At 44.8% G+C, this 12925-nt stretch overlaps 1 protein-coding gene across 5 annotated transcripts in view; it reads right to left on the reverse strand.

Moving 5' to 3' along the window:
- Positions 1–12925, reverse strand: part of ANKRD29 (ankyrin repeat domain 29) — a 64221-nt gene that overhangs the window by 35207 nt on the left and 16089 nt on the right. For all 5 annotated transcript variants that reach the window (XR_002003522.4, XM_019014319.4, XM_019014320.4 and 2 more), the window contains exons 3-5: positions 12529–12627; positions 5631–5729; positions 834–932 (exon numbers count right to left, since the gene is read on the reverse strand). Coding sequence is in view for 4 of the 5 variants with exons in the window: in XM_019014319.4 (XP_018869864.3) it covers positions 834–932; positions 5631–5729; positions 12529–12627 (297 nt within the window). In the remaining variant the exon portion in view is untranslated. The remainder of the gene's footprint in view (positions 1–833; positions 933–5630; positions 5730–12528; positions 12628–12925) is intronic.

Consider the following 12925-nt stretch of genomic DNA (forward strand, 5'->3'; position numbering starts at 1 on the left):
GACCCGCACTAGCAGTGGATGCCTTTCACAGGTCAATGGCATGGGTATATTTCACAGAGGTCTTCATCCATCCAACCTCACTTTTCTACCAAATACCTTAGATTTCTCCTCTTTGTGCCCTTCCTCACAAATACTACAACAGTATATTTTTATATCCAATGAGCGCATTTAGAAAAATTTTGTATATTTTGGTTTTCAGCAAGTCCATATGCTGGGCTTTGTAGTTTGTCATGGTACGAATAAGTATCACATGATTTTTGAAGGCCTTAATTGCATAGGTACACGAAATGTTTCATCTGCACAACAAACAGATTTAAAAGGGAGAACAAAGATGGGTAAATAAGATAAATGGTTTCATTTTTTGTCGGTGGGGGACAGAGTCTCACTATGTCACCCAGGCTGGAGTGCAATGGTGTGATCTCAGCTCACCACAACCTTCACCTCCTGGGTTCAAGCGATTCTCCTGCCTCAGCCTCCTGAGTAGCTGGGATTACAGGCACCCACTACCATCCCTGGCTAAGTTTTGTATTTTTAGTAGAGCCGGGGTTTCACCATGTTGGCCAGGCTGGTCTCAAACTCCTGACCTTGTGATCCACCCACCTCGGCCTCCCAAAGTGCTGGGATTAGAGGCGTGAACCACCGCGCCCGGCCAGATACGTGGTTTCTATATAAAAAAAGCCCATCTGGTCCGCTATATATTTTTCTCTTGACTCAGACCCAAGTCCTACTGTCCATTAAAGTATTTTTGAAGTTGGCATTTCTGGCATCTGAATTTAGACTGCAATTTTGTGTGTGATGAGAAATGTCCTAATGTCCCCCTGAAATGCACTCACATAAAGTTGGTCATGGATGTTCGCTCCGTGCTTCAGCAAGGTCTCCACCACCTGCATGTGCCCGTACTGACTGGCAGCCAACAGGGCGGTGCCCCCGTCCTATGGACATGCAAAGTATAAACACAATTAGAGGTGGCACAGGCACATAATTCACCAGCAGATGTTCCTCACATACATAGAATTTAGGAAGAGAGTTTTCCCAAAGATAATAACAAACTCACTTTCCCTGTTTTTTTTTTTTTTTTTTTTTTGAGATGGAGTCTTGCTCTGTCACCCAGGCTGGAGTGCAGTGGTGCGATCTTGGCTCACTGCAATCTCCGCCTCCTGGGTTCAAGCGATTCTCTTGCCTCAGCCTCCCAAGTATCTGGGACTACAGGCGCGCGCCACCATGCCCAGTTAATTTTTGTATTTTTAGAAGAGATGGGGTTTCACTATGTTGGTCATGCTGGTCTTGAACTCCTGACCTCAAGTGATCTGCCCACCTCGACGTCTCAAAGTGCTGGGATTACAGGTGTGAGCTACCATGTCCAGCCTACTTTCCCTCTTTTATCCCTTTTACTTTTTCTTTATAATTATGGCAGAGTTCATCCTAAGGACGTGATTATGTTGTATATGTGGGGAGCTTGCTAGAGATGTATTACAGTTATTTGACCAAGTTATTTATTGTGAATTAATTTAGAAAATTCCTATGCCAAATGCAGCATCATCTATTTGCTTCTCAATATGAGAAACACAGAAGAGAAAGCCTTGTCAGTTCTTGGAATCATCAGAAAAGCCTCCCAGGGCTTCTAGCCAGAGACTTCCCGGGAAAACGCCGTCTTCTCCCTGTGATATAACCCAGTGGCAGGCCACTGAGATTAAGGTGTTTGTATGGGGTAACCCTCTGGGGCCATTGCCCTCATGGGACAAGATCTGCTGACATTAAAAGAGCGGATAGCTATGGCACATTCTGTGTGTCTCTCACTATCCTACTTAGTATTTTCCTTTTAACATGTGCCAATTTGTCCAGGGCTCTTTAAAAGTGTGGCCCTAAAAACTAAGCAGAAGCCTGAGCAACAAAAATTAGCCAGGGTGTGGTGGTGTGCGCCTGTAGTCCCAGCAACTTGGGAGGCTGGGGTCGGAGGATCGATTGAGCCCAGGAAGTGGAGGCTGCAGTGAGCCAAGATCACACCACTGCACCCCAGCCTGGGTGACAGAGCGAGACACTGTGTCAAAACAAACAAATAAAAAAAGTAAAAAAAAAAAAAAAAAAAAACCAACTAAGCAGGGCACTGTAAAGCACACATGCTCTGATGTGGAATGGGATATTCCTGTGTTCCATCTACTCTACTTTTATCTCTGCAGCCTAAATTAGAGCTTTTCTACCAACCACATCACACTGCTGACTCACTGAGTTTGTGGTCAACTAAAATCCTTAATGGTTTTCCTCAGGTGCTACAGCTAAGGCATTCTTTTTTCCCATCTAGCGTTGTTGAGTTGTTTGGCTCTCCAAACTGGACATCTGAGCTAATTATAAGTAATTCAAAAACACATAATCTGGTTCTAAAATATGAATCATAAATATAAGATACTGTAGTTTCTAAATTTGGGCCTAAGGTGTTTATTCAAAATGCCTACTCATAGATCCCCACCCTCAGCCCTGCCTTCAGTAGGTCTGGGGTGAGATCCAGAAATATGCCTTTTGACCAGTCATGTGGGTTGATTGTGTAGGCAGGTGGCAGGTGGGCCTCATGTGGAGAAACACTGCTATAAGAGGTCTCGAATTCGTAGGCAGGTAACATCCTATGGGGCTGCGTGTGGCTGGGTAGGGCTTCCCCAGAGGCAGGCTCTGTGGTGGGGGAGGGTGCTTGAGATGGGCTTTGAAGCGTGGGGAATGGAGAGGAGGGAGGCTGAAGGCTGAGGCTGGTGGTAGACGGTAGTGGTGAGGAGGCATCACAAAATTGCGTAACAGCAGGAATAAGCATCATTTCTAAGCTTTATCCTGTCAATTTTCCTAGCTAATAAAGTAATAAATTTTCCTGCCTAATAAAGTAACAGAAAAGATAAAATATGATGATTCTTATGGAGGAACTGCTGTTATTTTTGTGTGTATGTATGTAGGTATGTCAGGGTCCTGCTCTGTCGCCCAGGCTGGCTGCAGTGGTGCAATCATGGCTCACTGCAGCCTTGAACTTTTGGGCTCAAGCGATCTTCCCGCCCTAGCCTCTTGAGTAGCTGGGACTACAGGTGTATGTCACTGTGCCAGCTTTTAAAATATTTTTTACTTTTTTATAGATGGGGTCTTGCTATGTGGCCCAAGCTGGTCTGGAACTCCTGGGCTCAAGCAATCCTCCCACCCTAGCCTCCTGAGTAGCTGGCATCACAATACCTGACTAATTTTTTTAAAAATGTTTTATAGAGATAGGGTCTTGCTACATTGCCCAGGCTGGTCTCCAACTCCTGGTCTCAAGCAATCCTTTCACCTTGGCCTCCCAAAGTGCTGGAATTACAGGTGTGAGCCATCCCACCTGGCCTCTTTGATTTAATTAAAAAAATTTTTTTTGAGACAGGGTTTCACTCTGTCACCCAGGCTGGAGTGCAGTGGCGCAATCATGACTCACTGCAGCCTTGACCTCCCAGGCTCAAGCGATCCTCTCATCTCAGCCTTCCAAGTAGCTGAGACTACAGGCACATGCGACCATGCCTGGCTAATTTTTGTATTTTTGATAAAGACGGGGTTTCGCCATATTGCCCAGGCTGGTCTTGAACTCCTGGGCTCAAGCGATCTGCCTGCCTCAGCCTCCCAAAGTGCTAGGTGTGGGCCACCATGCCCAGCCTCTTTTATTTTATAAAACACAGTTTTGGGGCATATAGATTTAGTATCAGTGAGAACAATTGTTGAAGCAAAGTTTTGATGACAGAATCATTTAAAACTGAAAGCCTCTCAGCCCTCTCTTCTTCCCATGGAAAGCTCTTGGATACCTGCAGCTGACCTAATGGAAACCTGTGGAATTGCTCATCCTGAGTTCCATGTTCCATGGATTTCTGAGATAGTACAAACTGGCTCATGTACAAAGGCTTTAAGCCAGTATTCACTCGTTAACCAAGAAGACTGAAGCAGCCATATGGTCACTCATGATCATTTTGACCTTCGTTCAAAGAGTTGAGATTTAGGTTCATAGGACTTTACTTTCTATTTTTAGTTATCACTTTTATAATAGAAAATAAAATAATAATGTAAAAAAATATATAGTATTACCGTATGTTATACTCAGTAAGTTTGAAGGCATATACATAGTACAATAGCAGGTTTCAGAAAAGACAAAACCTTATATGAAATTCACATCTACTTAATGGTTAGAATTTTATTATTTGATTTATTTTTTTGAGACAGAGTCTTCCTTTGTGACCCAGGCTGGAGTGCAGTGGCATGATCACGGCTCATTGCCGCCTTGACCTCTCGGGCTCAAGTGATCTGCCCGCCTCAGCCTCCCAAACAGCTGGGACTACAGGCATGTGCCACCATGCCCAGCGAATCCTTTTTTTTTTTTTTTTAAATAGAGATGAGGTCTCGCTTTGTTGCCCAGGCTGGTCTTGAACTCCTGAGCTCAAACTATCCTCCTGCCTCAGCTTCCCAAAGTGCTGGGATTACAGGTGTGAGCCACCTTGGCCAGCTCCAGTAGTCACCATTTTAACAGAAAAAAAATCCCACTGGAAACTCCCTTGATATCTAAATAGTCCACAAAAAGGATTAACTAAGAAAACCTAAAAGTTTCCAACTTGCGCACATTTTCAGGAATTTAAAAATTATAATTAGGCTAGAAATGAGCTGACAATTACAAAAATCTTACGGCAGTTCAAATTCTGCTACTACAAAATATTATCATGTAAAATCATACTGTCAACATGAAATTAATCTTTCTACATTCTCAGCTTTCTTATCTATATGTCACAAATGAAAATCAATTACTTCTTTTTTTTTTCTGAGACAGAGTCTCACTCTGTCGCCCAGGCTGGAGTGCAGTGGTGTGATCTTGGCTCACTGCAACCTCTGCCTCCCGGGTTCAAGTGATTCTCCTACCTCAGCCTCCTGAGTAGCTGGGATTACAGGCATGTGCCATCACGCCTGGCTAATTTTTTTTTGTATTTTTAGTAGAGACAGGGTTTCACTATGTTGATCAGGCCGGTCTCGAACTCCTAACCTCGTGATCCCCCTGCCTAGGCCTCCCAAATTGTTGGGATTACAGGCATGAGCCACCGCGCCTGGCCAATTACTTCTTTAAAGGAAGAACCACTATATAGTTTCCCAACTATGTAACCTGTAGCTATGTATTATGTATTTCAGTGAGGATAGCTCATGAAAGTAAGCTGTCTGCCAAACCACCCTCTTTAGAAATGTCTCAAATCTAGTAGGATCAGATTAATACTTCCAACAATTCCTATCATAGTATCAGAATTAATCTTCAGTGGGAAAAAGAACATGGAAACAGGGAAAGTTAGAAAGCCACTGCTACTGTATCCCTCCTGGTTACAAAATTTAGTGTTCTACAGTAGAAAGGTATCAGTTCAGGAAAGGATAGAAGTAATTCCCCATAAAATTTTCCAATTGTGAGCCCAGAGTAAAAATGTAACGTTTTGAATAGAACCCTTAGAGCTACCCCTGAACCACTACAAGTAACCTTGAGGAAATCCACTTACTTAGGTTTGAGAATCTTGTAAAAAGGGAAACACAAATTCGTACCATAGATGAGGAGAAAAGCAATACCCATGGCTGCTGAAATTCTTCAACATAATACAAAATCAAGAAGGTTATCTCACTTTGGTCCTAAATTCAGTGGATGCTCCAAATCCAAAGAGAAATCTCACGACATCATTATGGCCTTGCTGGGCGGCAAAGAATAGGGCAGTTGTACCTGACTGGGAGAGAGGGAGAGGCTAGTTTTAAAAGACATTTGGTTATCTTACATTTGATTTGAACATCTGCAAAGAAAACAAAACAATATCCTTGCATAGAAAACTTCTAGCCTAGGAAGGGGCTAAATTTGAACAGATTCTTATTTTTTGGTCAGAGAAGTGACAAAAGGAAAGGAAAACTTTATTCTTAGTGAAATGGGATGAATGGTGGCTCCTCAAAAGATCTGTCCCCATCCTAAAACTTGTGAATATTACCTTCTATGGCAAAAGACGTGATTAAGTTAAGGATTTTGAGAAGAGCTTATCCTGGGTTATCTGGGTGGGCCCTAAATCTAATGACAAGTGTCCTTCTAAGAGTGAGGCAGAGGCACTACTCACAATAGCTAAAATGTGGAAGCCACTGAAGTGTCCATCTATGAATGAGCAGACAAGCAAAATGTGATGTATCCATACAATGGACTATTATTTAGCTAAAAAGAAAGGAAATTCTGACATATGCTACAACATGGATGAGCCTTGATAACATTATGCTAAGTGAAATAAGCTAGTCATAAAAGGCCAACAACTATATATGATTCTACTGTGATCTTTTTTTTTTTTTTTTTTTTTTTTTTTTGAGACAGAGTCTTGCTCTGTCACCCAGGCTGGATGGAGTGCAGTGGTGCCATCTCGGCTCACTGCAACCTCTGCCTCCCAGGTTCAAGTGATTCTCATGCCTCAGCCTCCCAAGTAGCTGGGATTACAGGCGTGCACCCCCACATCTGGCTATTTTTTGTATTTTTAGTAGAAACAGGGTTTCACTATGTTGACCAGGCTGGTCTCAAAGTCCTGGCCTCAAGTGAGCTGCCCACCTTGGCCTCCCAAAGTGCTGGGATTACAGGCATGAGCCACTGCACCCAGCCTGCTGTGATATCTAAAGTAGTCAGAGTTATAGAACCAGAAAGTATGATGCTGGTTGCCAGGGGCTGGGGGAAGGGAAGTATGGGAAGTTATTATTTAATGGATACAGAGTTGTGTAGTTTTACAAAATGAAAAGGGTTATAGATGGGTGGTGATGTTGGTTGTACCACATTATGAATGCATTTAATAAGACTGAACTGTCCACTTAAAAATGGCTAAGAGGGTAAAGTCTACATTATGTGTATTTTACCACAATAAAAAACAATAAATTTTTTTTTGAAGTGAGGCAGAGGGATATTTGACCCAGAGAGAGGGCAATGTGACCACATAGGCAGAGACTGGAGAGCTGTGGCGATGAGGAGAGAGTGCTGACAGCCACCAGGGGCTGGAAGAGGCAAGGAAGAGAATTCCCCCAGGAGCCTCCAGGGGCAGTGCGGCACAGCCCACACCTTGATTTTGGACTTCTGGCCTCCAGATCTGAGAGAATAAATTCCTGATGTTCGAAGCCACCTAGTTTGTGTTAATTTGTCACAGCAGCCCTTGGAAACTCAAGATATTTGGTATAGTGTTTGGTAAACACTGGCATTCATTAATACAGGGAAGAATTCAAATTACAAATTTTAGTGCCCCAGAGTGGAAGACTACTTGTACAAGAAGGAAAATAAGTAATTCGCCCACAAACTTCTCCAATTGCAAGCCCAGAGTCAAAATGAGCTCAAAACATTTCTCAAAATGGGACATAATAACAAGAAACAGCCTGATTCTAAAATTTAAACTGATCATGACATTCTGAGACACAGTTTTTAGCATCCTCCCTTCCTATCTACTTTTACAAGTCTACTCAAAGATTGGTACCCATATCACTGTGTAATATGAGCAAAATCATGAACCATTCTTGTGGGCAACATACATTTTTCCTATAGAGTACTCTTCACTTCTGAGCTTGGAGCTTGGGACAAAGCTAATACCACACCTTACCAGACACAGTGAAAAGAAATCCCTTTTTCCATAGTTTACCCAAAGCTGTTAAGATGGTAGGTCTCACTCGTGTGAAAAGCTGAGGACAGCCTGGCCTATAAGCTAGTGATCATGCTTAAAACTTGTTCTTAAGGGCCTGGGTGTCTCTGTGAATATGTATGTGTGTGCATGCATGTGTGGGATAGGAGTGGGGACAATAAGACCCACTGAGACAGGCAGGATCCACCCACTTGTTTGCCTGTTTTTAAATGTGGTCTAGAAAATAAAAAGCCCCTTACTCAAGCTGTAGCTTGCCTAACTTCTCACTGATGGCAGCGGTGGCCTGTCTGGAGCAGCAGCTGTGAAGATGCAGGCTGCCACAGGGGAGGTGCAGCTGGGGCTGCATGCTCCTCAGGTCCAGTGGGAGCTGGAAGCAGGTGGGAGCCCCATTCCCTATTGGGTTGGCTGTGCGGGAGCAGCCATGCCCAGCTGCAGCTCCGGTTCTGGGCATCCCTGTGCTCTCTGGGCCTGGGAAGCCCCCATTACCCCCACAGGCTTGGAAGTGCCTGCTCCTGCTCCCTGGCCTCTCCCCACTCCCGGCACCTGCTCCAGTGTGGAGCAAAGCTGTAGCCGAGCCTGGGTGCTGTCTGTCATGACCTGGCTAGGGGAGTGCATGCTTGAGGTGTGTATGTTTGAGGTGATGCTGACATGCCAGCCTTGCCCCCCAACCTTGGCCCCCTCCGGACTTTGGGTGCTGACAAGCACAGGAGGGAGGCTGAGGGGCTGAGGGCAGCTAGGTGTGGGCCTGTAGGCGCCCCTTGGCAGGAACAGCCTGGGTGCCGTGGATGGCATGTTGATGGTGGGAGGCAGACACGTTCCCACCCATGGCTTCCCATGGACCAATCAGCACACACTCCCTCCTTTCTGAGCCCATAAAAACCTCTGACTCAGCCAGATTCAAAAAGATGTCCCAACTACCAGCTGCTGGAAGGATCTACCCATTGTGGGTCTCCTGTCCACTGAGAGCAGGACACAGAGGTCAGGACTACCAGCTACAGGAAGGAACTACACACTGTGGTTCTCCTCTCTGCTGAGAGCTGGACCCAGATATCGGGACTACCAGCTGCGGGAGGAGCTATCCATTTTGGGTCTCCTCAGATCATCAGGATGACTTGCCTGCGGAAAGGCGCTACCCACTATGGGTCTCCTCTCCACTGAGAGCTGAACACTTGTTAGGATGACCTGCCTGCAGAAAAGAGCCACCCACTTTGGGTCTCCTGGGAGGTGTTCTGTCACTCAATGAAGCTCCTCTCCACTTTGTTCACCCTCCAGTTGTTTGCATACCTCATTCTTCTTGGATGCGGGACAAGAATTTAGGACCTGGTGAATGACCCTGTTTATAACACAAACAGGGCTGAAACATGCCTTCTGCTTGCCACATTGCAGGCAATGAGGAGAGAGGAGCTACAGCCCTTTGGGGAGCCCAGACCTAGGGGCTCCCTGAGCCAGGGCTATGATATCCTCTTTGGGGCTCTGTGGTTCCTGGCATCTCCAAGCTCCCAGGCACCACTACATTCCCTGGTGCCTGCAGCAGAAGCCACTTGTGGCACACCTGGTCCAGCCGCAGCCTCCCTCACACAGAGCTGGCACCTGTGCCAGTGCCTGGAGCTGCCTGCCTCGCCACAGCTGGCATGCCTGGTTGTGTGCAGTGGCTGGACCCCATGCTTTCTCACACACCTGGCTTGCCCTTGGCAGGTGTGGGATCTGGGCTGGTAGATGAACCAAGTGCAACCTGCTGGGCCAAGTGGGCAGAATGAGCCCAACGGGCCTGAGCAACACTTGGGCAGAAGGCGCTGCCAGCCATGGAGGTTTCCAGCTGGCAAAGTGACACCCTAAGGATCCTGTGACAGCCAATCAGCAACAAAAGACCCAAGAAACTATTAACCAGAAGTTCTCACTTTAGGTGGGTAGGGACTTCCTAGGGCCCCGCATGCACAGTTAGACTTAAACTTCAACTTACAGTCACCTCTTCCTTATCTTAATGCTAAAAATCACACCTGAAGGTGGAGATTTAAAATGCTAATCTTACATGCAGTGATTAAAAAGCATATTGAGCTACTGTGCAAGTGCTACAGAAACCCCTCCTATACATGCCCCGACTAAACCCTTCCCTGTAAAAAGACCCTATAAAACAAACTCACATACTTCTCTTGGGGAGCAGGCAACCCTTTTCCTTTCCATAAGGGAACCTGGTTCCCTTATGCACAAGCTAAACAAACTTTCTCTTTGCTATCTGACAATCTCTTTTGACTTCTATCCTGGGAGATTACAAGAATCTAGGGTGCTGATAACACCACCACTGAGGGAGAACATGTAACACCTTCCCAGTTAGATATAACCCACATCAGGCTGTGCCCTCAGCCAGACTCTGTCCCAGGAAGGCACAGGCATTGTGACCATTCACAGGGCCTTTCTGCCTGCAATGCAGGTGTGATTTTCTCCTTGGTTCCCACAGAAATAAGTGGGAAGCATCCTCCCACTGCTTTGTTACAGTTGAGGATGCTGGGTTCCGGAAACCTTAAGGAATCAATAGTTCTGGAGGAAGAAACTTGGCTAGAATAGGAAAACTCTCACCTTCTCAAAAGACATTAAATTTTAGAGACTACCAAAGGTCTTTTCTAGAAGTTGTTTCTTTAGTAAGATAAATAATTTGTTTTTCAATAGGCTTTCTTGGTACATTAATTACATAAATCATTATTACAGCAGTTTGAGCTGATTTTAGAACATACATACTACTATTAATCATTCTGTACCTCAATGCCGCAATCCATAAATAGGAGCTATACCTTCGTCTGGAATGTGAATAAAAGTTTTAAATATGTGTGCCTTACTTCAGGGTTTCATGCCAACTGTATTTGCAGCTCCTATGCCTGAGAGGTGTCATCAGCCAATTGTGGGTTCTTTAGAGCAATAGTGTTTCAGGAACATTAGTTTCCAGTTTGTCTCTCTAGCAAGCTCTGTGTATCTAGAGAGCTGACCTAAGCAAGGAGTGGCAGGTAGTGTTTCAGGAGACAAATATTCTGATATTGCAAAGTGGATTAACAATGGATCAAGGCAGAAGTCTGCCATAGGAGTAAGTTTCAAAGCACTGCAAGGCACTCTTTTAGCTTCCAAAACTGGTACAGGAGGCTGGGGTCTGCCTTTGGCTTGGCAGCCCTCTTGCCCCAGACTGACACAGTCTCAGGAAATTCAGGGACTGCCAGGAACTTACATAGCACCATCATTTGAGCCACACAGGTTGCCTTTAAGCTAAGTACACTTTGGTAAATCTTCAAAGACTTTTGTTCTCAGTGCTACGAGAGTTTGCATCTCCAAGATTAGTTGAGCAATTGGAACCAAATGGATAAATATAAAACCATAGAAACCATAGACTGGCTAGAAATCAAATACTTCTCTCTTCTTCTAGCTGCTTTTCTCAGTTGTTTCAGAGAGATTTTTGTGCATGTTGAATTTGCACTTCAGGATAAAGTTTTTAAAGTAAACCAGATCTGGACCATATTGTTTTTATTAGAGAAAAACTGTCTCTAAAGTTGTAATAAACAAAGACTATAAAGCAGAGAGGAAAAATAAAAAGATTAAAGTAATTTTAAACTATAATTCTAAGTGGATCCAGATATTTTCATCCCACAGGAAAATTAAGTGCTGAAGTGAAAATGACCTCAAACAACGATCTAGTGTTATGGAAATTGCACCAAAGAATCTGTTTGTGAGAAGACTGCATTTGCTGTAGTCTCTTTATACTGCTCCTCTCAATAGACCAGGCCTGTTGATCCAGGGCTACAGAGACCCAGTCCCAGATTCTGCATGTCACTCTTTCATGGTCCACAGCCAAGGCCTCCAATACCCAGACGGGTGGTGAGAAGGACATCTGGATGTGTCTTGGAACTCTATTTTTGAGTCAGGGTCTCTCTGCATCGCCTAGGCTGGTAGTACAATCATGGCTCACTGCAACCTGTAACTTCTGGGCTTAAACGAGCCTCTAGCCTGAGCCTCTCAAGTAACTGGTACTATAGGTGTAGACCACCACGTCTGGCTAAATTTTTAAATTTTTTTGTAGAGATGGGGTCTTGCTATGTTGCCCAGGCATATGTTACACCTGGAACTCTTGACACCCAGCTTCCCAGGGGTGTCCCAGGCTCCAGGACGCCTGAGCTGGGGAGGAGCTGGATGCCAGCCAAGAGAGCCAGCCAAGAACCTGGGAGGTGGAGGTTGCATGAGCCGAGATTGCGCCATTGCACTCCAGCCTGGGCCACAGGGCGAGACTCCGTCTTAAAAAAAGTCCCAGACTCCCTTCTGCTTCTCTAGATTAGACCAAGAATGGATCCTCAAGCAAGATCAAACTCCCAAGATTGTCCTTGAATGAAGTGTGGGAACAGGCTCACATTTTTGTCCAGTGTTGACCCATATGGCTTTTTCCAGGAGAGCTTATTTAATTCATGGCCAGTTAGAGAGCAGTCCTTTGAAAACATGGTTTGGGGAGGATGATTGAGACATCCTAGCAAGTGAGCCTCATTACAAATAGGCTGGTGACTCAACTCTTCTAAAAATATAATGATCTATATGAAAATGCTATAAATCCTACAGTATCTCATCCCAAGGGAATAATAAAGAACTGATTTAAGCTTGATAAAAAAAAAAGTGTGAGTGTTTATAGGCAGGTGGTAAGAGGTTTGGTTACCTCAGATATGCCCGACAGGCTACGCTCAAATGCATTATAACTGCTAGTATGTTGCTGGACCTCATTGTAGGCACAATAAACTCTGCAATGTGCTTTAATGTGGGAGAAAAGCAATGATGGCTCTTGTCCCCCATACCAGTTCACTATCATGAAAACTTCAGATCTCTGAGCCTGGTCATTTTTCTTCAAGTGCAAAGCCTGACCTACCTCTCTCTGGAGATTGATGTCTGCTCCTTGCAGAACCAGTTCCCTCACACAGTCTATGTGGCCAGCGTAGGCAGCAACCATCAGGAGTGTGGTGCCATGCTGGATGGAGGAGAGACAGATGAAGAGTTAGGCCACTGCTATGTCAGAGAGAAGGGTCCTAGAGAAGATGCTGCAGAGACGTCAGCTCCACTCAGAACACATCCAAGGGCAAAATTCCCTGCAGTGATAAAAGTGGTCATGAATAATCTCATCATGCAGCCTAGATGGGAAAAAGCAAAGCGATAAATTGCTGAGGTTGGAATTTTCGATGTAAAAATTCACTTACTTCCATTACCTTCAGAAGCACAGTCCAAATGAACCATAGTTACTGCATTTTAAGGCAGTGATGATATAATGC

Source organism: Gorilla gorilla, chromosome 17 (genome assembly GCF_029281585.2).
Source record: "Gorilla gorilla gorilla isolate KB3781 chromosome 17, NHGRI_mGorGor1-v2.1_pri, whole genome shotgun sequence".
Lineage (NCBI taxonomy): Eukaryota > Metazoa > Chordata > Mammalia > Primates > Hominidae > Gorilla > Gorilla gorilla.